This window comes from Emydura macquarii, unplaced genomic scaffold (assembly GCF_026122565.2).
Source record: "Emydura macquarii macquarii isolate MOO-44397 ecotype Brisbane River unplaced genomic scaffold, CSIRO-AGI_Emac_v2 contig_1348, whole genome shotgun sequence".
Classification (NCBI taxonomy): domain Eukaryota; kingdom Metazoa; phylum Chordata; order Testudines; family Chelidae; genus Emydura; species Emydura macquarii.
The window spans coordinates 9,681,066-9,706,995 of NW_027131485.1; the positions used below are offsets into that span (position 1 = coordinate 9,681,066).

The 25,930-nt window shown below is 44.6% G+C and overlaps 1 protein-coding gene across 1 annotated transcript in view; it reads right to left on the minus strand.

The window, feature by feature from the left end:
* DNAAF8 (dynein axonemal assembly factor 8) overlaps positions 1-25,930 on the minus strand; it is a 128,837-nt gene that overhangs the window by 26,911 nt on the left and 75,996 nt on the right. Inside the window, exons 19-24 of the mRNA XM_067551099.1 lie at positions 17,321-17,452; positions 15,749-15,943; positions 13,542-13,868; positions 11,640-11,702; positions 8,625-8,678; positions 6,188-6,357 (exon numbers count right to left, since the gene is read on the minus strand). Of these exons, the coding sequence (XP_067407200.1) occupies positions 6,188-6,357; positions 8,625-8,678; positions 11,640-11,702; positions 13,542-13,868; positions 15,749-15,943; positions 17,321-17,452 (941 nt within the window). The remainder of the gene's footprint in view (positions 1-6,187; positions 6,358-8,624; positions 8,679-11,639; positions 11,703-13,541; positions 13,869-15,748; positions 15,944-17,320; positions 17,453-25,930) is intronic.

The following is a 25,930-nucleotide window of genomic DNA, read 5'->3' on the forward strand; positions in this document are numbered from 1 at the left end:
AACCATATCAATACTAGTTTCAAACACGTCGATAGACATTTAAATTAAAATGTCACAAAAGACTTTTGGCAAAAGACTTTTTTTGTAGGTCAACAAATTTTTACAAAAATTTTCATATAAAAAAGCCATTTCTCAATTAATAAACATCCTGTCTGAAAACTTTTGATCAATGCTAGTGCTGTTGTTTTAAAGTGTGATTCCATTATGAAAAGAAACCCTGTACAAATGCCAGTGCAGAGGATTTATGTTGGTTGTCTTTCAATGGCTCCATAGCAAATGTGTTTCATTTTCAGGTGATGTTTCTAACCACTAACACTGAAACTCACACTGGTACTAGAGAATCAAGCTGGCTTCTTTCCTTCTGGTGCACCATCACCGGTAGTAAAAGTTCTAAAGGCCAAACAATGCCCTCATTTACTCCCGTGCAATCTCTCTTGTCTTCAGTGACGCCCTTGCAGTCACAATGGTTTTGCACATGTGTAACTGACTGGAACTTAATAAATAATTGTGTTGATGCATGAGAAAGGTCAGAATCTAGTTGTGAGTTGGCTTTGCAAGGCTGGCAGGATTAAAAAGCAGCAAAACGTTTCCTCCCACCCCCCAAAGTTAGAATAAAGGATTCTGAATCTACACAAGGAATAGATCTAATGAGTGAAGAAGCACAATTTGTGCATACTGTAGTCGTTTGTGGGAGCAGAAACACACTCACTGGGTTGGAGTTGAGATCTGAAGAACTTCAGCTCTATTTGACCTTCATGTTCATTTTTAAATTAACATTACTATTGATTCTGAATCTTCAGCTAAAAAGTACGATTGTAACTAATATGATTAGGAAACCACAGCAAACAGCAGGCCAATACATTATTTATGTCGTGTGCTGTGGGCCAAGGGTTACTCAGAATGAGAGGTTGCTCACCTGTCCAGTAATTGGAGTTCTTCAAGATGTTTTGCTCCAATGGACGCTCCCCGAGAGGATGTCTGCATACCCATGTACTCTTGATGGGAGATTTTAGTCAGCAGTGCTCGTGGGCTGCACCTGCACCCTTACACCTCTTCATGCTCCAGTACATGGGCATGAGGAAGTGGATCTGCCACTACTCCAGTTCCTTCTCAACTTCAAAGCCAACAGGACTCTGAAGTTCAGGGGAAAGGAGGGCCAGAGGTGGAGTGCTCATAGGGACAAAACATTCAAAAGAACTCCAGTCACTGTAGAAGGGAAGTAACCTCTCTTCTTTGAGTTACTGTCCCCAGGGATGCTCCATATCAGGAAATTTCTTAGTAGCACCTCAGCACAGAGGAGGGTGCTGGGCAGGCAATTCAGTGCAGACTGGAGAACAGCTTTAAGCCTTTCATTAGGTCTTCAAAGGCCTTGAAGTAATCCGTATAGGATGGCAGAGAGGCATAGCTGTCTTGTCTGGTCAGGAGGATGTGGTGTCTCCTCCTCTACCCTTAACTCCTGTTCCTTCAGATCTCTTCTTGAGGAAGAGAGTCCTGAGATGCCGATGGCTGTTGATCTTGGTGGGTCCTTTTATATGAGGACACTCTGTAGAGTTGGTCACCATAAGGGGCACAAGGGTTCCAAAAGGCCCACTAAGGGGAGCATAAGGGAAATGAGTGAGACCCAGGGATTCTCCTACAAAGTAGAGGAGTCATATGTTGATTGGTTCCAGGGGTCTCAAAGGAAAGAGTCTGTAATTGGAAAGTGATGGAATCCAAGATGGAGACAAAGTCTGAGGAAGTGTCTTCTTCTGTATCCAGTGAAGGAGTTAAGGGCATCGGTATCAGTGTTTGGATAGGTACAGGGGACTGAGGAGAGACTGTCAGATATGCTGGTACTGACAGAATAATCTTTGTATGAGTATGGGACAGTGCTGGAGTGTATGCCGGTTATAGATGGTATGTTGGCACTGGTGTGAAATCCCCCATATACTCCTCAACAGAGGGGATTTGGGCTCTTCCATAACCCAGAGGTCCTCATGAGAGAGGAACCTAGATGGTACCAGAGACGGTACAGATGGTTGGTCTGTAAACTCTTGACAACTAGAGATAGAGGGGAATGGTACTGGGGGGTTAAAGACAATATTTGTGAAGAGTCCTTGCTCTTTGAGGAGTTCTTCAATTTGGAGGAATCTGATCTTGGTACCGATGAAGTTACCTTGCTGGAAGGCTTTACAGAACGCAGCTTAATAGTAGAAGATTTTCTTGGTGGGGTCAGCATCTTAGTACCGTGAGAGGTAGAAGCCTTGGCAGTACATGCACTGGGACATGAGATTTCCTTGCTCCCTGGTCTTAATGGTGACTTTTCCCTCCACTTGGTCTCTCGGTCTCTCTTTCAGGGGATTGGGGTCTCTTACACTTAGAAAACTTCAGGGTGACTGAATCTGCCACATGGTCTCTGCTTGCCGGAGCTGAGGGAGTCACTGGAGTGCTGTGCGTGGCTGAGGCCCATGTATGGATTGTGGGGAATCAGACACTGCAGGTCTCAGCTCTTACACTTGGCTGGGATGCAGGGCTCTCCAAGGCAGCGGAGGCAGCTGGAGTGTCCATCACTGAGGGGAAAAGACCTGTGGCAAGTCTGACAGAACTTGAATCCCAGGTTTTTGGGCATAACCTGCCAGGGAAGACCACAGGCTGACCAAGAGCAAAAAGGAACCAAGAGCAAAAAAGGCCTCGATCACAAAGAAACAAGGGAAGGGGGACTCCTCACTGTCAAAGCACAAGACAGACTGTGCTATTAAAAAAGGAATAAATAAAGTAAAGCATACTATAAAGATAAAACAAAATAAAAATAAATCAGCGGTGTCAACTAGCTAGTGGACACTGCAAACTCCATCCCATGCTAGTTGAATGAACTAGTGTGGTGGTGGATCTGCCCCTCCATATGCCCTCGTACCAGAGCCCAAGGAGGTATGGGGCACAGGCACTGAGTTGCAGGCATTGCTGATAAAAATCTCTGATTAAGAGTGCACGGGCATGCACACCACCTCTGGTGGGGTATCCATGGGGCAGTAATGCAAACAAGCTGTTCTATGTTAGTATTTAAGTTTACAAAGTCAGAATAGTGATCATGTTGCTGTAGATATTAGTTGGCAGGCATGTAACCAGTATCTTAGAAAAAGGAAGGACACACTAGTGGCTGTCATGTTACTGGGAAAAACGCCAAAATCTGATCTGCCTTCAAATAGTATGTACATGTCAGAATAAACCTAATGTCCCCTAAGGACTTAATCCAAAGCCAACAGAAGTCCTTCAGTGACTTCCATGCACTTTGGATCAGGTCCCAAATGAGAAAGAGATGGGAGACCATAGACAGAACTTTTAGAATGGTTCAACACTTGCAGTCAGGACCAGGTTTTCAAATGTTCAGCTCCCATTTAGTTACCAGAATTCACGGCCAGATTTTCAAAAGAGCTCAGCACACTGGCTGCCCGTTCTTTCCTAGGAGCTGCGGGATGCTTGGCAATTGAACATCTGGCCCTTCATTGGGGCCAGACTTGCAAAGGTGCCCAGCTCCCATGTACGCATTTGAAGAGGGCCAGATCTGCAAAGTGGCTCAGCAGCCAGCAGTTCCCATTGTGACACTTGGCCAGATTTTCAGACGAGTCCAGCCACCAAAATGTGCTGAGCTCTTGTGAAAGTCTCGCCCCTGCTGGGGGTGCTGAGCCCTTAGAAATCAGGCTCTGGGTTCTTCTGAAAAGCTGGCCCAATGGTTGAAAGATTCTCAGACATTCTTCACGAATGGGGATCAGAACCCAGAACAGCCTACAGCACTTCCTACTCTCCATTCCCCACTGTTACAGCCAGCCAGTCCATTATCTCCACTTTCTCACCTGCTGAAACAATAAACTGTGCTTTTTCTCCATGAACAGACAAACAATATTCTGTCATTTTTAAACTCATTAGTCATCGGCTCTTTAAGGGAACTAAATCAATGCTCAACAGCTGCTTGGGAGTGCTGGAAAAGCACAAGAATAAGTCAAGAAGTTCAAATGAAACAACCGCTCTCTAAAGCTTTCCACCCGCTACATCCCCGAGAGACACTGGATCTTTTTAAATAGCTGTCCAAATACGTGTATGTTTCTGTAGGTCAAACCCCTGCTTTATTTATTTAATCTTATTATAACACTCAAATTTTGTACAGCTCTTACCACCCACTCCCAATAACCCCACATCTCCCTTAATGGCAACCTGTAAGGACTTTTTTGAAAAAAATGTTTTTGTGTCCTTTGTTGTGATGTAGAAAGAGAGGCTGAGAATATTATTGTCTTTTTAAAAAAAAGTTTTTTTCCTGCTTGTTTGTTTCTTTAGAACATGGGTAGTCAATAGATGAACTGCGAGCCAAATCGGACCACCAGACACTTTTGAACGGACCGCGAAAGCTTTTAATTTACTTATTATTATCATTATTGTTATTATTTTTGTATGATTTTCTCTGGAGTCTGGACCTTGACTATACCTTGACCAAAAAACTTGGACCTTGACAAAAAATAATTGATTACCCCTGCTTTAGAGTATAGTGACAGGGTAATTTCCTGCAATGTCCTGGACAAACCTTCCTGAATTAAGTTTAAGTATTTTAGGAGTCCATTGTATTAAAAATGCAAATGTTTCTGTGTTATTGTGGGATTGTGCATAATGCCTCTGGGGGGAGACGTGACTGATGTAAACCCTAGGGAGGGTAATGAACTTCAAAGGACTGTTTGAAACAACAGGCCAGACTAGAATAAACTTTTAAAGTTAGGTGGGTTTCTCAAAATCGCTTGGAGCAGGTGTACGTAAATGTACCCTCCTTGGTTATGCAAGACCTTTTGAAGCTTTGCCCTGAGGCTGGGACCTTTGTCTACCGATCACCTGTTACATGAGGACAAGATCAGAGCTCCAAACTGTGTAAAGTCATAAATTCATGGGGGTGCTTTTTGAACACATAGCCAAAGAAAAAACATTTGCCGGGGGAGAGGTTGAAGGACTGCCTGGTGCCAGAGCTCTTGGAAGTGGGGTGATCTCTGGTAAACTCATTAGCATATGTGTAGGTTGTTTTACTGTTTTTAATATGTGTTCTCTATAATGCTTTCAGTTTGAGAATAAATGTGCTTGCTTAGAAAGAGCTGTGTGGTACTTTATAACCGTGGGCAATTACCTTGTTCATAGCATCTGGGGAGAAAGCAAAGCAGGCCTGCTTAAGCAACCAGACTTGCCTACAGTGTAGGCAGGTAACTGTGCAGTGTGGAAACATCCCTATCAGAAGCAAATGAGACACATGTCTACACCTAAGAGAGGGGACAGCTGGGAAGCTGGACTCCTGAGAGGGGTGCCCTTAGTGGACCACAGAGAGGGAATACAAGTGCAGTTGCCCTGAACAATAACAAATCTCACCTCTGGATTTTCCTGTTTTTTGCTGGAAGTCTCTCTTGGAAGTATGTCTCAGAGGACATGTATTGTGAGCTCTCACACCTTAATTGAAGGGGCAAGGGTGTTGGGTCTTTAACAAAGGCTTCCTTTATCCAAAATGTTATTAGACAGTGATGTTAAACAGATGTTAATGAAACCAATAAAAACAAAAGAGTTTTAAAATAAAAATCCCTTCCGGTCTCAATTGCTCAACCTTTACTCTCCTGGCTCTTGTCATGTCATCATTTCACTAGCTCTCCAGTCATCATAGAATCTTCCGGGCTAGGCAGAACCTGAAATTCTAATGTTAAAAAAAGTAGAAAAATAACGTATCTTTTAACTGAAAAAAAAATGTTCAGGCCTCTTGAAGCAAAAAAGGACACAAGCCCAATTTTGAATACTCTCGGGTCACTTTAAAAGACTCTAGAACCTCAACAGTTGAGTTTCAGTTGGAAATGTAATAGCACTTATTATGAATTAGGAAGTTTACTTACTAACTTATTCAGTTCATGGGAGGTTTCCTCCTAAATGGCATATGCATGTCGCCCAAATGCTTAGAACTTTTCTTTTAGAGAAACCTGGTCTGTTTCTTTGTGCCATGTGATACAAACAGGCTGTCAGACTTGCAGCTGTCTTCCTATCTGACACCAGTGCCGATTTAATTATTTTGTGGAGTTCACCTGTGACAACCACAGAGGAATCCTGGATTGGAGTTTTTGCTTTAACAGGAATGGATTCTGTCAGCACATCCTGCAGCTGCCCTATTTTATGTCATAGATCTGTCTATTTTTTAACAAACCTGTTTAGCTTCAGATGAGAGGAGTCCTAAGACAATGTCTGGTTTCAGGCTTATGTGTTTCATCCCAACAAGGCTGAATTTTTCTAGGTCTAGTTTTCGAAGGATCTTAGCGAGGCTACGAGCCCAGGCACCAGGTTTGATCAGCAACACTGTACAAAGAAGCTGGGCTCCTGTAACAAAAGAGCAACAATGAAAGGAAATAGACTGCTAGGAAATAGACTTAAGGCACAGAGTACTGGTATTCACTCTCAGTAGTTATAAAGGCAAACAATGGCCCTAGCATCTAAAGAACAAGGATTTTTAACAGCAGCTGGCATACAGTCCACAGGACTCTACTGACAGAACCAAACAAGTACAGAATAAGGATGTGGGTCTGGTTTAACATTCTAGTTTTAAAATATATCCAGACCAGCCAAGGCCAGAAAGGTGATTTTAACTATATTTGAATATCTGAGCACTATCTATAGAGCCAAATGTTTTATGCCACAAGTCTGTAGATCCAGAATCAATTCATATGAAATCTTCATGTGGGATATTATTTTTGCCATGTTAAACATGATAATCTCCTTTTCCATTTAATATAAAATCAGAACCAAGCCAAAGTTACCACCGAGCGTATATGACGCAATCCTTAAGGCAACCATTTACTCCTTATCACTTGTTGTTTAAATCCCATATGTTTCTGTCTCCCTACTTGGACTATACTGTTTAGAAGGGCATTGTCATATAGCTTAGGTCTAAAGGCTCAGATCCTTAAGAGTATTTAGGCACACAACTTCCACTGATTTCTGTGAGAATTAGATGCCTAACTACCACTGAGGATCTGAGCCAAAATCACTTTGTGACCCAAACTTCTTTCTGCTGAGCTGAGAACTGAGCTCAGCATCACTGTGCATATGCCTGAGAGCCACAAAATGAAATGGAAAGTGAAACTGACCAGGCTAGCTTTGCTGTCCTCCCTGGGTGAAATGCATAAAGCAAACAAACTGCATAAATGTTGACATTTAAATGACTGCAATTTAAAATTCTTTCAGTCTAGGTAATGGAAAGCACCATATTATTAGGAATACAATTATGATTTTTATCCTGATAATAATCTTCTAAGACTTGTTGACAAATTGTAATGTCAGAAACAGTGAACTGGGACCCTTCAGCTCCTGGTGGCTAACCATGTCAGCTAGCATGAAGCATGTAATAAGTATTGGAGGCTGCTAATACTGTTACCATTATTATCTGTTTGTGTACATCAGATGTCAGTTTATGTTTCCTAGCACCATGTTACTGATTATACAGATGTCAATGCAATGAAGCATCAATGATACAACATATAATTTGATGCATGGAGTTATTTTCAAATGGCAAGAGACATGTTATTGATTCATGACACAGAGCAATTTGGAGCCAGATAAAATATAACAATATGTCCTTCATTCTGTATACATCTCCGTGAAACAAATTAACCCAGTTTCTTCTGGGAACTCTCACATTACAGGGTCTCATCTTTTCTGTATAAAATCCTTGAACAGAAAGGTAAATGCCATAGCAACAGCAAACCTTCCTGCTACCCACAGCTACTGGTGTATAGAATGGCAATCTAAATTACATATTGTTACATAAGTACTCATTGTCCTCAAGATGTTTTACTCACCATCTGCAGTGTTTCCAAGCAAACATTCCTATTCTTTCTGGTATGTGGTTAACTATATGTGTTGCATATGTATACAAATTATCCACACCTGGAGGTGTGCACGTTCTTACCTTCAGGTGGGCCTGTGAAACTGACATCTTCAGGTTCCCCTAAGAGCCATACACTGTCCCAGATTCCACCAGTTAACTGTCCCTCATATCAGTGGGAACTCTCCAGCCTGATCATGTGTTACAATATCTTTTAATTTGTAGGCCTCTGATGCTCCCCAAAAATCCTGGCTTATTTCCCCCATCACTTCTAACTGCTCTCTGGCCTTCCCAGGTTTTGCCAATGTTTTTCTAGCCTTTGTTACTTTTTCCGCTATTCTGTATACCCTCAATTCCCATCCTGGTGGCCAAGATTTGGCCAAAAGTGTCTAAGATGATTGTGCTATAAAGGGGATCAAAGCCAGACTGATGCAGTGGTTTCATGTACACTCCTAAACTGGGGACGTGTGTTTCTTTCCTTTGGGTATGTGTGTGTGGTTTTAAACCAATACAGCCTCAAGAGAAGCAAATGTCAGGTTCCTGGGATATTTAGACAAGGGAGTGTATGTCACTGTCTGTGTCCACGCCCAGGGAAACATCTTGTGCAATTCAAGCCATCATCCTTTTGCTTGGTCTCTGTGGTATCTATAAAGCTGGCTCCACAAAGGCCTTGTCAAACCCACACTTTCCCCTGGGGATATATGCTGAACAACAACTATGTGTAAAAGAGTGAGACAGTGAGAAAGAACCCTGTCCTCCTCACCTGTTTGCATGTAGGTAAACAATGACTCTGCATGGCCTCGCCGAGTTTCTCCGCCTATAGAAGAACAGTGAATTGACTTTAATAGGTGAGCATTGCTTTGGGACAGCAGGTTGGGGGTACTGTAATCTCTGCTGTACTGCGACATATGGCAATTACACAGACGTCTTAATGATGCACTCTTCATATTCAAATATCACATCAGGATGTACATGGCTCGATTTCAGAAGTACTGAGCACCATCAAAGTTCATGTACTCTGCCCACTGAATAGGGAGTATTCTCAGAGACAATTTCCATTCACTTTCGGGCCATTTTACACTACCAGAGCAGTGTCAAGGCGCCATAGAGTCAGGACCCACGATGAGAACTTATGTACAAATGTTTTTTCTTGTTTGACAGGGTACTTGTGATGGCCTACACTGAACAGTTATGGGAAACTTAAGGCAGCTCAAGATACACATGAACTGAATATCTCCCTGGGGCCCTGCTTTCTAGTCCCCCAACTCCAGAAGAAAAGTGATGGATGAATTACTCTGATGTTCTGCTCAGAAATTTACTGATTGTTTAAAACAGGCCATTCCATCACAATGCCAGGACTGAGTCATTATGTAGTTTGACAACTGGTAACAGTATGAAACATGTCACTAAAGGATCACAAGGGCTGGAAGCCCTCAGAAGCCCTCATGTAGAAACAAGCAAGTACATTGTTCACAAACCCAAATGTATATTGCGCCTTCAGTTGCCGTAGGACAAGTGCGAAGTGACGGGATGCTTATGACCCTATCAACAAATGAGGAAACAATGGGACCTCCATCTGAACTGCTGCTTTGGGAATGTTCAAGGGCCCAACATTGAAGAGGATTACCAAGATATCTAGGCATATTATGTTCACGTTTATAAAACCATTCACTATGAAGGGACTGGAAGACTCAAGAGAAGGACAATGAAATCTGGAGCCTTTCACCTCTGGGCTACTGGTTGATCTCCAGCCTAAATGAGCAAGGACTGAGCAGTGTTATTGCCACTTGAAGGTTCTTTGGTAAAATGAATTGGTGGATCTCAGTCCAGCTATAACAGTCACAACTGGTCACAAAACCAGCTAATTGTCCCCCTTTACTGGCATTCTCAACAGGAGGGTCACTGGAGTGAATGGGCCAACGAGACATCCCTCACCTCCCAGTCAGTGTGGGAATACATTGCTGGGGAAGCCTGGGCTGCTGCTGTCAGTTTTGTGCATAAGTAAAGACCTTCAGACTCCAGGGCTTTCAATCTGGCTACTTTAACAAGCATTACATTCAATTTAAAAAGCAAAAAAAGGAAACCCTGTTTGTTAGCAACAGACTAAGTCATTACACTCCTTGTGAATTCATTACAGCCTCACATCAGTGTGCTTTCCATTTCCTATAACCCTTTATCTGGGAGCTGCCTATCTGCTGGATCACTTCCTTTTAATACACCTCAGTTTCTTTTCAGTCTGTTCTTTTGTTCTGGCAGAATAATCAGAAGGAGTAAGTGGCAGATCTGACCCTGCAGCTGTCTGGCAGTCTCCTGGGTTTATCTGCACTGCTGCTGGGAGGTGTGACAGACAGACTGGTGCTAGTTCAGCTCAAGCTAGTGCGCTATAAACAGTACTGTGGACACCAGGGTATGTGCGGCAGCTCTAGCTAGCCGCCTGACTCCAAGCCTGCCTGACCCCCTGGCTCCAAGCTTGGGTGGCTAGCCCATGCTGCTGCCTACGCTGCAATGGCCACGCTGCTATTTTTCATGTGCTAGCTCAAGTGGAGCTAAGGTGAGCTAACTGTCCACACTGGCAATCACATTTCCCAGTGGCAGTGCAGACACAGCCTTAGTGATCACATCCTCAAAGCACCTATTTTCTTCCTGCGTATTTTGGGAGCCTGAAAGCTCTTCTTGGAGCTATGAAGTTCCTGGTGACTTTTAACCCTACATTCCTGGACAGCCTTAGATGGGATAGGAGGAAGGATGTAAAGAGGAAGGATTATCTAGCGATTAGGGCACTAGCCTAGGACTCAGGAGATGTGGGTTTAAGTCCCTGCTCCAACACAGACTTCCTATGTGACCTTAGGCACGTTACTTAGGTCCCCATCTGTGCAATGGGGATAATAGCATTGCCCTGCCTCGCATGGGGGATATGAGGATAAACATATGAAAGACAGTCAGGTGCTTAGGTACTATGGGCATGGGGAGCAAACAATTATCAGAGACAGGCAGACAGGAGGGCTGGATGAGCTCCTCCTGGAGACCACCGGTGATCCTTCTGAACTGGCTGCAGGGGCTCCTAGAGTGCAAGGTCAGTGAGCAAAGGATGAGTCTGGACCTTGTACTTGGCTCTCTCATGTGATCACCCAGGCTGGCCCACTTTCAGCGTCATTTCATGGGCCGGCCTGACCTTGTGCACAGGTTGCTCTCCATGTTCTACTCCATCTGCAGAACCGTCAGCTTCTTCCCACTCCTGATGCGGGTCAATCAAAATGATATTATAACAGAAATCAAGAGTCTTGGCTCATTTCACTGCCTGGTCCCTCTGCAAAAGCTGATGTAACCCACGCTGCAGGCTGTTCATGCTGGCACCACCCCGTGAAGGGGTTGCAGTGATCAAACCACCGATAACCACCACTGGGCCAGCACCCCACTGGGATAGCCCACAAAAGGGGGAGGGAAGGGTTATGGTCAAGGAGAAGGTGTCACCAGGGCACTGATTCAGCATATTCCCTGGCAGCCTCCACAGTAGGACACCTATGGATCCTGGTCTGTTTATCAAAGCTGCTTCCCTCATGGTACCCCTTGCAAAGAGTGACTGCAATGCTACCACCTGCCCCTCTTTTTCATAAGACAGGGGATTGCAAACTGCCGCCTGGGTGTAGTAATCCAGTGGTGATGGAGATGACAAAAGGCTGCAGATTTATAATTTTTTCCAATATTATTTTAAGAATAGGGAATAATTTGAAAGCAAACTTTGCACAATGGGCAGCAGGGCCAATGTTTCTGGTCTTACCTTCAGCCCTGGAACTTCTGCCAGATGGTGGCAGGTACTTCATAGCGGGGCGACGTTTGCAATCTGCAAAGAGAAAGAGATGTGCTTTCTATGACTAATCGCAGTGTGATGGCCACGACTGCTTGTTGAGATTGGGACTGTAACTATCTGTACTATGGCAATACGAGTGGGCTTTAAACAGCTGCAAACGACCCAAGGGAAGAATTGCTCTTCAGAACAAAGACCCCTGATGGAAAAAACAACAGGAGGAAAGAATTCAGAGTGACCTTGCAAAAGAGTTCCTGCTGGCTGCAGGAGTCATGGTTAACAGCAATATCTGTGCTTCATTTTTACCACTGAAATGGCCTACCAGGGAAAGCTGGCACTGTAACTACCACCTTCCTGCATGAGCTGATCTCACAGCCCTGAGCCTTTCTTCCACCATGACTTTAAGGCAGGTCAATGCCACATCAACTCATGGTGGCTTTTATACACTGGTCTGGGGAGATCTAACTTTGAGATGTTGGCTCCCAGGCCTTTACTGAAGACCCCCTTTTCCTGCTCCTCCACTCTGCACACAGAACACCTGCATCATTCATTTGCAGATCACCACAGCATCAGGTATCTATGCTTTCTGACACCATCATAGTTCACATCTTGCTCCTCTAGAAAGCTGCACTGTTGCTCTGCACTACATAAGCACTGTGCATCTGCCAGGAGCATATTAACTTGAGGTGACAGCAATGCAGATGTGTGGAGACAGGAAGAAAGAGAGGGTTATTATAATTCATAAGGAATTCATAATGAGTTTATGGAACTCTGACACCTTCTTCTCACTCAACACACACACAGAGAGTTATCATGTGCCCATATCTAGGTACCCAGAAAGTGGCATGTGATAGCATGTGTGTATTAGGGATTACTTACCCTTTGGTGCTGGTAGTCAGGATTTCCCGAGACCTTAAGTGACATGCTGATGGATTTCGTATTGGAGGTAAACAGAGGGAGCTCCAGGTTTTGCTATTACAAGGTATCAAATCTGAACACCACCACAGTTTGCGAACTGATTTGACTTAATCAGGTCTGGCTGCACATTCCTTTCCACAGAAGGAAAGTAGCAGGTTTACTACTCAGATGTGTTAGTGCCAGCGTGTATCATTCATGTCTGGGGAGCCTTTGGTGACAGCGCCATCCATTTTCCATGAGCTGCTCTTCCTTTAGTTCAGAAAGAAATCCTAAACACAGGATTCAGTGCATCAGCTGCTTTCGTCCCTAAGGAGTCTATCTGTATAGGGACACCAGGCACCAACTGTGTATCTGTTACTTTAACATATTGTCAAGCCCTAATTGGTGGCTACCAGGTGTTCTGTCGTGTCTCAAAGTGATCAATCATTATGTATCATTTTATGAGATCACACGGATCCTTACAATTGTAGGGTGTGGAAGCTTGGCTAAGGGTGTGGGAGTGGTTAGAACAAATGACAGACTCATGATTCCAAGAGTCTATTCCTGGCTTTGTTCCTGTCAGCCTTTCAGCATGTCATTTAGACTCTCTGCATATATAAACATGCAAAATGGCTATAATACTATTTACCTAACTCAGGGGGCATTGTAAGGGCTATTTAGTAGTATAAAGTGCTTTGAGATCCTCAGATGAAAGATGCAATTGGGCGGCAAGTTGTGTTAGACTATTAGGGCCAAATCCTACCTACTGGTGCACCCATATGGCTCCCACTAACTTCACTGGAGCTGTGCACCTGCATCCAAGTGCAAAATTAGACCCTGAATTTAATGTGTCATTTAATGTGTTTCTTATCCTGTTTGACTGGTACCCACAGTAAAAAGGCTCCTTTGTACGCGCTCAATAAGTTGCCCTGGGCCTGCCTAACTGCAAAGATTGTTAACAGTGAGAACAGCTCCTACCGGCTATGAACTCCTTCTCGTTGAAGAAGAGGACTGCCTGCCTGAAGGCCATCTCTGGGGTCAAGGCCATCACTCTCTGAAGGTCACTGGCATTAGTGCACGGCTTGTCCCCCAGTAGCATTAGCTTCTTCAGAGTCTCAGCAAGAGCCCCAAAGGCATTGACTCCCCGCAGTGCACAGATGAGAGCTGGGCTGGACATCAGCATATTGATGCTTCTTTGCCAGGATGTATCCCCCACCTCGAAAGGGGTTACTTCTTTAGCCTGACTTCGAGTGAGATGGGGCAACCACTTGAGGCTCAGAAGCTCAAACCCTTGGTCAAGTCCACCTGCAAGTCAAGAGAAATCTGTTCATTACTAATTGGAAGCGTGTGTTTTCTAGAGGCTGTTTCTCTGCTAGTGTCTTACATTCACACTGGTCTTATGATCTTCTTTGGCAGACAGGAACTTCCAAACTCATTTGGTCTCCACGCCCCCACCCATCCACCTATGAATGTGATGCAGGTTTTGGAATCATATTGGGCTAAAACTTAGTATATTCAAATAATACAACTTCTAGGAAGTTAAACAACTGACAGTTAGAGCAAGAAATGGGCTACCAAGGAAATAAAGAACACTGTGCTACATCAACAGAGACTCATGGAGTGCCACCGTCTGATTAAAGATGCATCCGATGAAGTGGGTTTCTGCCCACGAAAGCTTATGCCCAGATAAATTTGTTAGTCTTTAAGGTAACACAGGACTCTCGCTGTTTTGATTAAAGAAAGGCGTTTATGTAGAGCAGGTGAAAGGGAATACAGTGATAGTTAAGTGCTTCGACACAGCAGAGTATATAATTACAGATACTGTAACCGCCCTGATAATGCTTTATTTAAGGGATATTAATTATAGTAATAAACTCCATTATACCACTGACTCGTCACTAGAATAACTTAACCATTGTTATGTTTGCAAACTAGGCTTGTTTCCAGTGTAGCAAGATGTTTGGGGGTTCAGTACATAACTGTATGTCACTGAAGTTACTATGGACTAGATTCGGGCACCCTTGCATGCAGTGAGTAGTATCCTACTCGATGAGTAAGTACACTGGTTTCAAAACTACTCTCAGAGTAGGGTGCTACTCCGCGGGAGCCTGGCTGCCAGACTCTGGCCCTAGGTTCATGAATACATTGGTTTCTGCTCCATAACAATTTCTGTGCAATTAATGCCACTTAATAAAATAAAATAATCATACTATTTAACTCTTATATAGCACTTTTCAAGTGTACATTTGAAAGCACTTTACAAAGGAGGTCAGTGTCGTTATCTCCATTGTACCAAAGGGGAAACTGAGGCACAGAGCAGGGAAGTAACATGCCCATGGTCACATAGGAGGTCAGTGGCAGCTAAAGTAGAACTCAGGTTTCCTGACTCCTCTTTTCTGTTCCCTACCCACAGAACAATCCTTCCTCCTAAATACTAGGGCTGGGCAAACTGGTTCGGATTATGTGTATGAGCTAGCCTGAACCTAGCACATCCTTGAACTGATTCAAAACCCACTGCAGTCAAATGATGCCCATCAGGGCCAAGATGTTATCTGAAATGTGATGAGTGGATTAGGCCATCACTCACTGACCTTCATAGACTTTTCATGTCTTTAGGGAGGTAAATAAATACATTTGTCTCCCTCACAGGGCCTGGGACAGAGTGCGAGGAGCTAGCAGGTGAGCCAGCACTCTGATCACTTAGGCCTCAGTCAGCTCCCCTGGACAAAGCTGACTGGGGAGGTGCAAGCTGGTTAGCTGCTCAGGCTGGAAGAACTAATTGGTCCAACAGTGGAGAGGTATAAGAGGGACACAGGAAGGAAGTACCAGGGGAAGAGAGGAAGTAACCAGGGCTAGCTGAGCCAGTGCATACAGAGCTCTCAAGGAAGGGAGACCCCTGTTCGTCCCCGGCCCCTGTAGGAAAGGACTAAGGGGAGAGAACTGCTGTATACAATATCATTACACAGGACTGTATTAGTGTGGGTGATGGGAATATAAATAAATCACATGAAGTTGCCATTTGTCAGAGAGTCTAAGAGGTTCCTGGCATCGAAGGATGGGGAGGAATGGGCCCCATTACAGGGCCGCTTACACCACTTTTCCTAAATGAACCTACTGAGTTAAAAGTAGCTGGACCGAATTTAACTGGCCAACCCCTACAACCCTTCCCCAAGAGCAGGAATCACCTGGGTTTTGTGGTTGCTTCTGGAAGCCAGGGCGAAGGATTTGGCAAAGAAGATGGCCAGCACTCTTCATGACTTCCTTTCCAATCAATGTCAGGATGACAACTTGTTCCATTTCAGGATCAGAGGCATAGGTTCGGTGGCATAAAAGATCCAGAGGAACATTACAAGAGTCTGGCACTGCACTGAGATTGCCTCCTGCCCAGGGAGAAGATCAAAACAACAAACTTGGTTATCCAGGAAAACAAACTTCCCCTTTCTCTTAATGTGGAGGGATCGACTCATCCTCCAGAGAACAGAGCATGGGTTTCAAGAGTTGCTTCCTCCCCAGTACAAAAGTAGGATGTAGGCCAGTGTCTGGTACTGTCTCAACATGGACCACAGTGAGGGCTTATCTGCAAAAATGAGCTGGTTTTGTTTCCATTGGTGAATCATTCTCCAGCCATAAAATTATCAGAGCTAGAAAGTCTGGATTGTGTTTTAACTGATTTTTAGATATTTATTGGTTAGGTCAGTGTCTTTTCTCTTCTAAGAAACATCAGTGTCTGTACATTTATTTTAACTGTGAGCAGAAATCAGCTGGTTCATCAGATCACAAGAGAAATAACACTGATTCACAGCAATGATGCAGGCTGCAGTCAACCAGTTACTTCTGGCTACTCCGTGCTCTGCAGCACAGAGCATGCTTCCCATGCTTCAGCTAGGCATGACCAGGACGTGGATGACAGTCGGAAATCCCTTGAAAGGAACTTTGCTGCATTCCATTCCTATCACTGTTCAGTTCTTAAACCCAATTGTTAAACTATTAGGACCAGTGCTGGTTTATCAGTTGCTGTTGGCACCAAGAGGGAATTATAGGGATTAGGGATTTCAGCCCAGGTCTCAAAGGAGTTTACTTGCCTAACTCCCATTGAATTCAATGGGAGACAAGGACCTAACTACCTTTGAGGATCTGGCCCTTCAGATCTACAAATTGGATTCAGAATCTCCCTTCAGAATTCTCCTGTGTGCACAATGGGTCAGTCCTGAAGCCCTTGCTCAGTTTGTACTCAGGCAAAACACTGACTGAGTTCAGTGGAAGAACCAAGCAAAATTTCCAGGATCTGGCTTTAGATTTGGTTTGGATCACCAGATTCTTCACTTTCAAACCAAATCTATTATCCTTTCTAGCATGATGCTATTTAGAAATGGAACCCCCAGGAAAAATGTCCATTTCTTTCTCTATGCTGCTTATAAAGATTTTACAGCCCACAATATGATATAAATACTGACTGATAACGCACACCTGTTTTGTGCTAGGGAAGCTTTTTGACTCCCTAAAGCCAATGTATATGGCCTCGGTTCTGATACCCTTACTTATGCTGGGTAACACCTTACTCCATTAGTTGTCCCACTGGAGTCACTAACCAGCATTAGGAAAAGATATTGGAGTCCAATTATTGACAATGAAACAAATCCTGAGATTCTTGCTCAAGAAAACTCCCAGTAAAGACCTCAGGATCTGGCCCTACAATAGGCAGACCTCGGGATCTCACTCTGTAATACGCAGCTTAGATTGCCATCACACTGACATACCCAATGTCTGCAACAAGCAGTCAGTATAGGGAGCCACGTGAATACACAATGCGGGTTCCAGATCAGCATTGGGAGGCAAGTTGCTTCGTACGTCCCCAAGGAGGCCTCGTTCTGCCAGTTCATTCATCAACCCTAAGAACAGAACAGTAGACTGTCAGAAATACCATACACAGCTATTTACGGTGCATTCGGTCAGAACGAAAGCCAATGGGAATGCGCTTCATTCTGCTGTCTATCCTTGGGTCATATTTCCAGGCTCCTGTTATGGAGACATGAATAAGGGTCATGGCAAATTCATCCAAGACATATAAAACACATTGCCATAAGCAGCCTTGCCACCATGGTAAGCCCCATTCATTTACAGCAGGAGTAAGTAGCTGCTGGAAAGGCTGGCTTGGCCATTGCTTTTCTTAGAAAGACCCTTAGCCTTGCAGCCAACATCCCAGCATTCTCAATCGACACTTAATCCCTGTTATGAAAAGAAACCACTCCAAAGAGAAAGGATGAGTCTCTGTGTTCTGTTTCAGCCCTGAACACAAGAACAGTCATACTGGGTCAGACCAATGGTCCAGTTAGCCCAGTATCCTGTCTTCCGACAGTGGCCAATGCCAGGTGCTTCAGAGGGAATGAACAGAACAGGTATCTTCAAGGGATCCATCCCATCGCCCATTCCCAGCTTCAGGCAAGCAGAGGCTAGGGACATTTCAGAGTATGGTTTTGCATCCCTGCCCATCCTGCCTAATAGCCATTGATGAACCCATCCTCCATGAACATATCTAGTTCTTTTTTGAACCCTGTAATAGCCTAGGCCTTCAGAACATCATTTGGCAAGGAGTTCCACAGATTGACTGTACGTTGTGTGAAGAAATACTTTCTTTTGTTCGTTTTAAAGCTGCTGCCTATTAATTTCATTTGATGACCACTAGTTCTTGTGCTCTGAGAAGGAGTAAATAACACCTCATTTACTTTCTCCACACCAGTCATGATTTTATAGATCTCTATCATATCCCCCTAGTCGTCTCTTTTCCAAGCTGAAGAGTCCCAGTCTTACTGATCTCTCCTCACATGGAAGCTGTTCCATACTCCTAATCATTTTTGTGGCCCTTTTCTGTATCTTTTCCAATTCCAATATATCTTTTTTGAGATGGGGCGACCAGCTTTGCATGAAGTATTCAAGATGTGTGTGTACCATTGATTTATAAAGAGGCAATATATTGTCATATTGAAAGCTCTGATTGTCATTTTCCATCTTAGACTAACTAGGTTATATCACTAGTTACTGCGGGTCCTAGGAGTAGGACCCTAGTTGGAGTGCCTTGGAAAGGGGAATAGTATTGTAGAAGGAAAGGAGTACTGGAGGTTTTCAGGAGTACTCCTTAGCAACACTGGAATTCTTTATGGGGTCCTTGTAGCCAGTCTGGCATTTCCTGATGGGCAAACCAAAGCTTATTTGACAAAATTGTCAGCTTTTCTGCAGGAAGGCTCGGGAACAAGCCACCAGGTCAACGTTGAAGCAACCAAGGGTAGCAGGTGTGAGGTTCTGCGGGAAATGCAAGGCAGGCCTCCCCACAGGCCTGCCTCTGTGCAACTACCCGGCAACTGTGATAAGACCGGATGCATTATCACATAGACCCTGTGGAGATGAACACCACAGGAAGCACCATGTCAGAAGGCCAGAGTGACAGCTTCCCTCATGGCCCTGCCACCCTATTTAAGCCACAGAGAAGTTCCAGGAAGTGTCCAGGCAACAAGGTGGACTCCCCAGGCAGCTATAGTGATGGGCCTGCCTCTCGTCTCACTCCCAGACTCTGACCCTGAATAGGACCCCTGGCTTCCGCCCTTGAATGCCAAGTCCAATCCCAACTTCTGGTTTCTGTATTTGGACTCTGACCTGGGTTTTTGACCCCTGGCTTCGGCATCTGACCTCCGGCTCAGGTGCTCAGAGTCAGACACCAGCCCTGACCACTAGACCTGATCCTCCAAGCCTCGGTGGTGACAGCAGGTGACAGCAGGGAAGTTGGTCTAGATGAAAAAGATCCTTTGTTATCAAGTTTGGAAGTTTTGCTAAAAAATCTGCTCTAGTTCAAACAGGAATTGTTTCGGGGAAGTTCTCTGGCTCTTGTTATGCAGGAGGTCAGACAAGATGATCACAGTGATCCCTTCTGGGCTTAGAACCTATGAATTTATGAGTAGCAATCTTTTACCTTTCCAAAGTTTTCCTTGTGCAAGTTTCTGTTTGGCATATCAAAGCAAAATGTAAACACTGTAAATATTCTCAGTCACCATCTCTAAAAGAACTATCAGCTCAAATTCATTTAGAAAAAAAAGGAACCACATTTCTTCAATGAGTAACTTTCCTAAGGAATTAAGGTAGAAAACGATTCAATGCTGTAATTAGTCTGCCATAGTTAATTAGTCATGCCTGGGCATGTTTTCAGGCAATTTGTGTGATACTCATCAGAGAAAAGGGAAAGAATCTTCTGAGTTGTCAAATCATTCTGAACCTCTAACTGTGTTTCCCGTTGTAACATCTGTGATTTATGGTTTTCCGTTTTCAAGCATTATACAGTGCACTATAGAAAAGCAAGGCACTAACAAGAGGAAGAATAATAATTCTCAAACCGGGGTAATTAGTGAGAGAACACTGTAAAGAACCCAATTCCAAAGAATACAAGTACAGGGTCCAGTTCTGCAGCAAAAAGTGAGTTTTGCCAGAGAGACGGCTGGATGACTAGAGGAGAACTGCAACAGACTAAAGGAGCAATGAAGAATGGACAATGTGATTGAAACACAGGACTGCTTCAGAAGAATTGGGTTCTATTCTCAGATTTATTGTGTGAGCATGCCCAAGTCAGTTAGCCTCTCTCTGCCTCAGTTTCCCCATCTGTTAAATAAAGATAGTAATGCTTTCCTGAGGTTCATGTTTGTAAAATACTTTGAGATCCTTGGGTGAATAATGCTAGAGAAGGGCACAGAGTGAAGTTATTATTGGTGCCACATGGAAACTCAATTAACTGGCTTCCAGAATCCCTGCCTGAAAATAAACTGAAAAGGTAATAAGGACAGAGACAAGTAAAGAACTTGCTGTGCACTGGACAAAGAACCAGTCCTGCTTCAAAAATAAAGCCCCAGCCCCTCAGCTAGTGTAAATCAGCATAGCTGCACTGAAGGCAATGGAGCTATACTGACTGACATCAGCTGCGGATCTGGCCCAAAGAATATGCCTACCACTGCCTATTCTCTGTACATACAGAAATACCTCTTTGCTAAGAGACAAGATTTTTTTAAAGTAGGTGCCTAGAGTTAGGCTATGCCTGCACTTAAGCTGCTACAGTGGCACTGCTATAGCGCTTCAGAGTAGACATTATAGTAACAGGAGGGGTTCTTTGTAGTCAATCTTCCCCGACAGGCAGTAGCTAGAAAAATTTGGCCAAGTATTCTCTCCTGTTCTTTGGTCAGGGAGCACTCATCCTTTCTGTCTCTCTAGCTACTTTTATGGCTCCATAACTGTTCTATTCTACGTAAGTTCTTATACCATGCTCAACACCATACCAGCTGAGCATCCTCATTCATGCATTAAGCAACATAGATGACTAATATCTATCATTTCTGTTCCCTCATCCTTTCCCCAGGAGAAACCTGTGCTGAGGAATGTTTTGTTTTGGATTTTTTTTATTGCAGAAACATGTTCCTCTATGGTTATATCGGAGATGGCAAAGTCAAAGAAATGCACCTGGCACTTAGACTCAGACTCAAAGGTCAGAAGGGACCAATATGATCATCTAATCTGACCTCCTGTACAACGCAGGCCACAGAACCTCACCCATCCACTCCTGTAATAGATCCCTGACCTATGACTGAGTTATTAAAGTCCTCAAATCATGGTTTAAAGACTTTAAGGTACAGAGAATCCACCAGCAAGTAAGTCATGCCCCATGCTACAGAGGAAGGCGAAAAACCCCCAGAGCCTTTGCCAATTTGCCATCGGGAAAAATTTCTTCCCAACCCCAAATATGGAGATCAGTTAAACCCTGAGCATGTGGGCAAGACTCACCTGCCAGACACCCAAGAAAGAATTCTCTGTAATAACTCAGAACCCGCCCATCAAACATCCCTTCACAGGCCAGTGGCATATCTATCACCTGTAGTCAAAGATCAGTCAATTGCCAAACTAGGCTGTCCCATCATACCATCCCCTCCATAAATTTATCAAGCTCAGTTTTGAAGCTAGCTAGCTTTTTTGCCTCCACTGCACCCCTTGGAAGGCTATTCCAGAACTTCACTCCTCTGATGGTTAGAAACCTGCATCTAATTTCAAGTCTAAACTTCCTGATGACCAGTTTATATCTATTAGTTCTTGTGTCCACATTGGCGCTGAACTTAAATAATTCCTCTCCCTCTCTGGTATTTATCCCTCTGATGTATTTATAAGGAGCAATCATATCTCCCCATAACCTTCTTTTGGTTAGGCTAAACAAGTCAAGCTCTTTGAGTATCCTCTCATAAGACAGGTTTTCCATTTCTCAGATCATCCTAGTAGCCCTTCTCTGCACCTGTTCCCGTTTGAGTTCATCTTTCTTAAACATGGGGGACCAGAACTGCACACAGTATTCCAGATGAGGTCTCACCAGTGCCTTGTATAACGGTACTAACACCTCCCTATCTCTACTGGAAATACCTCATCTGATGCATCCAAGGACCACATTAGCTTTTTCCATGGCCACATCACATTGGCGGCTCATAGTCATCCTGTGATCAATCAAAATGCCCAGGTTCTTCTCCTCCTCTGTCACTTCCAACTGATGCGTCCTCAGTTTATCGCAGAAATTCTTGTTATTAGTGCCTAAATGCATGACCTTGCACTTTCCACTATTAAATTTCATCCTATTTCTATTACTCCAGTTTAAAAGGTCATCCAGATCTTCCTGTAGGATATCCCAATCCTTCTCTGTATTGGCAATACCTCCCAACTTTGTGTCATCCGCAAACTTTATTAGCACATTCCCACTTTTTGTGCCTAGGTCAGTAGTAAAAAGATTAAATAAGATTGGTTGCAAGACCAATCCTTGAGGAACTCCACTAGTAACCTCCCTCCAGCCTGACAGGTCACCTTTCAGTATGACCCATTGTAGTCTCCCCTTTAACCAGTTCCTTATCCACCTTTCAATTTTCATATTAATCCCTATCTTTTCCAATTTAAGTAATAATTCCCTATATGGAACCATATCAAATGTCTTACTGAAATCTAGATAAATTAGATCCACTGCATTCCTTTTGTCTAAAAAGTCTGTTATCTTCTCAAAAAAGGAGATCATGTTGGTCTGTCACGATCAACCTTTTGTAAAGCCATGTTGTATTTAATCCCAGTTACCATAACCTCGATGTCCTTAACTACTTTCTCTTTCAAAATCTTTTCCAAGACCTTGCATAATACTGAGGTCAAACTAAGAGGCCTGTAGTTACCCAGATCATGTTTTTTCCCTTTCTTAAAAATAGGAACTATGTTAGTAATTCTCCAGTCATACGGTACAGCCCCTGGGTTTACAGATTCATTAAAAATCCTTGCTAATGGGCTTTCAATTTCACATGCTAGTTCCTTTAATATTCTCGGATGAAGATTATCCAGCCCCCCTGATTTAGTCCCATTAAGTTGTTCGAGTTTGACTTCTATCTCGGATGTGGTCATTTCTACCTCCATATACTCATTCCCATTAGCCACCCTACCACTATCTCCAAGTTCATCATTAGCCTCATTAAAAATGGAGGCAAAAATATTTGTTTAGATATTCGGCCATGCCTAGATTATCCTTAACCTCCACCCCATCCTCAGTGCTTAGCGGTTCCACTTCTTTCTTTGTTTTCTTCCTATTTATATGGCTATAGGAACTTTTACTATCGGTTTTAATTCCCTTTGCAAGGTCCAACTCTGCTTGGCTTTTGGCCTTTCTCACTTTATCTCTAGATGTTCTGACCTCCAAGAGGTAGCTTGCCTTGCTGATCCCCCCCATCTTCCATTCCTTGTAGGCTTTCTGCTTTCTCTTAATCACCTGTTTGAGATGCTTACTCATCTAGCTTGGTCTAAACTCTTGCCTATGCATTTTTTCCCCTTCCTTGGGATGCAGGCTTCAGATAGTTCCTGCAACTTTGACTTGAAGTAATTCCAAGTCTCCTCAACCTTTAGATCCATGAATTCTTCGGTCCAGTCCACTTCCTCAACTAATTCCCTTAATTTTTTAAAGTTAGCCCTTTTGATGTCAAAGACCCTCGTCACAGACCTATTTTTGTTTATCCTTCCATTTAGTTTGAACTGAATTAGCTCATGTTCACTTGAATCAAGGTTATCCCCTACAACCAGTTCTTCTAGGAGGTCCTCACTACTCACTGTAGGAAGCCACTGTGGCCTCCCACAGAGCCAGAGCCTGGGGAAGGGCCCAAGAGCGCTGATTGGCCCAACTCACACCCTACCCCAGAGTCTGCCCGGCAACAGGGGATCCGGGCTGTGATAGGGCCACCCGGCCAGGCCAATTGGCAGCCCCGGGGCGGAGCCCCAACAGGAAGGGGAAATACAAAAGCCTGGCCCCTGAGCTCAGTAGGGCCCAGACTGCCGGCAGAGGCAGACGTGCTGCCCCGCCAGCAGAGGCCTAGGCCAGAGCCTAGCTGCCGCCGACGAACCCCGACCCCACCTGGGCCCGGGGATTGGATAGGGCCCTCAAGGAGCTGGACAAGGCAACTATCGCTCCAACCCCTAGGCAGGGTGAGCAGGCAGATTGCTCAGGCCCTCAGGCAGGGCGAGCGAACCAGGAGTCTATCGCTCCAACCCCTAGGCAGGGTGAGCAGGCGGATCGCTCAGGCCCTCAGGCAGGGCGAGCGAACAAGGAGTCTATCGCTCCAACCCCTAGGCGGGGTGAGCAAAGGAGGCAACGGCTTCAGGCGGGGTCAGGAGAGCAATTCTCCTGGGGTGGCTAGGGAAAAGGGGAGGGGGACGCAGGCCCACCCGTCTCCACTGCGTCCCAGCCCAGGGCCCTAGCAGTGGCAGAAGCGGCTGCCACTGTGCCGGTGGGGCTCCCGCCGCAACACACCGGCAATACAGCGGCTTCAGCCACAGGCCGTGGCTGTCCCTGGGCTATTTCCTCCCCACTGACCCTAGTACCTGTTGCCTCCGTGTCCCAAGGATAGTCCACCTGCGGTAGTGTTGTTAGTCCTTCCTCGTCGACCGGGGGTAAGGCAGGAAACTCCTCTTCAGGGGGCAGCTCCTCCAGGTCGTTGTAGGAGGGGAGTGGGTCGGCCTCGGGCAGCTCCTCCAAGTCCTGCCCCGCTGCAGGGAGGGGCTCAGCGGCCGGCAGCTCCTCCAAATCCGGCCCGGCCTCCGGGGGTGCCCACCACTCGGGCTGCTCTGGGGTCTCAGCCCAGTCGGGTGGTCCCAGAGTACGGCCCCGGGCTCGGGGTCGGGGTAACTCGGCCCAGTCGTCCTGAAGGAATCCATCAGCTATCACATCCAGGAAAATCTGGGTCCTATTATTACTACTAGCACTTGTCCTCCTGTCTATATCTGGGATGTTAAAGTCTCCCATAATAACACACTTTCCATTAGTATTTACTTCATTAAAAGCCTTAAAGAGGTCTCTATCCATGTCTAAATCAGATCCTGGTGGTCTGTAGCACACCCTAAGCACTATCCCAGGGGAAGCTCTAGTAGCTTTCTTTCCCAGGGTGATTTTCGCCCAACAGACTCTGTCTTATCAATTCCATCACTTCTAATTTCTTTACAATCTACCTTATCATTGATATACAATGCTACTCCACCACCTTTGACTTTATATCTTTCTTTCCTAAACAGCACATACCCTTCAATACTTATACTCCAGTCAAGTCTACTATTCCACCATGTTTCAGATATCCCTATAATATCTGGTTTCATTTCCTCTACCAATAGCTCTAGTTCCTCCATTTTGTTACCCAGGCTCCTAGCATTGGTATACAAACATCTTAATTTTTGCTGTTTGGCTTCACTCACGTTCCTTACCTGATTTGGCACAGTCATTCTACTGCCAATATCGCCTCGTAGACTGGTATCTGTACTACCCTTCCTCTTAATGTCCATTCTGCTCCCTACTTCTGTGTCTTTTCTTACTTAATTTTCCTCCCTCTCAATGAAGATTACCTAGGCATCTCCCAACCATCTCTCCCAGCTCCCTAGTTTAAAGCTCTCTTAATCAGTTGTGCCAGCCTCCATCCTAGAAGTGATTTTCTCTCCCTACTCAGGTGAAGTCCATCCCAAGAGAACAGTCCTTTGTCCATGAATGCCTCCCAGTGACTATACATCCCAAAGCCATCCTTGTAGCACCACTGCCTGAGCCATCTGTTGATCATCAGAATCTTCTCACGCCTTTGTTGTCCTCCTCTAGGGACAGGCAGAATCCCACTGAAGATCACTTGAGCCTTGATTTCCTTAAGAGTCTTCCCCAGCCTGGCATCGTCTCCTTTGATAAGTTTCAGCGAGAATCTAGCTTTATCATTTGTACCCACATGAAGGACAATCAGTTGATTCTTTCCCGCTCCCGTTACAATCCTCTGCAGCCTCAGATCCACATCCTGTATTTTAGCACCCGG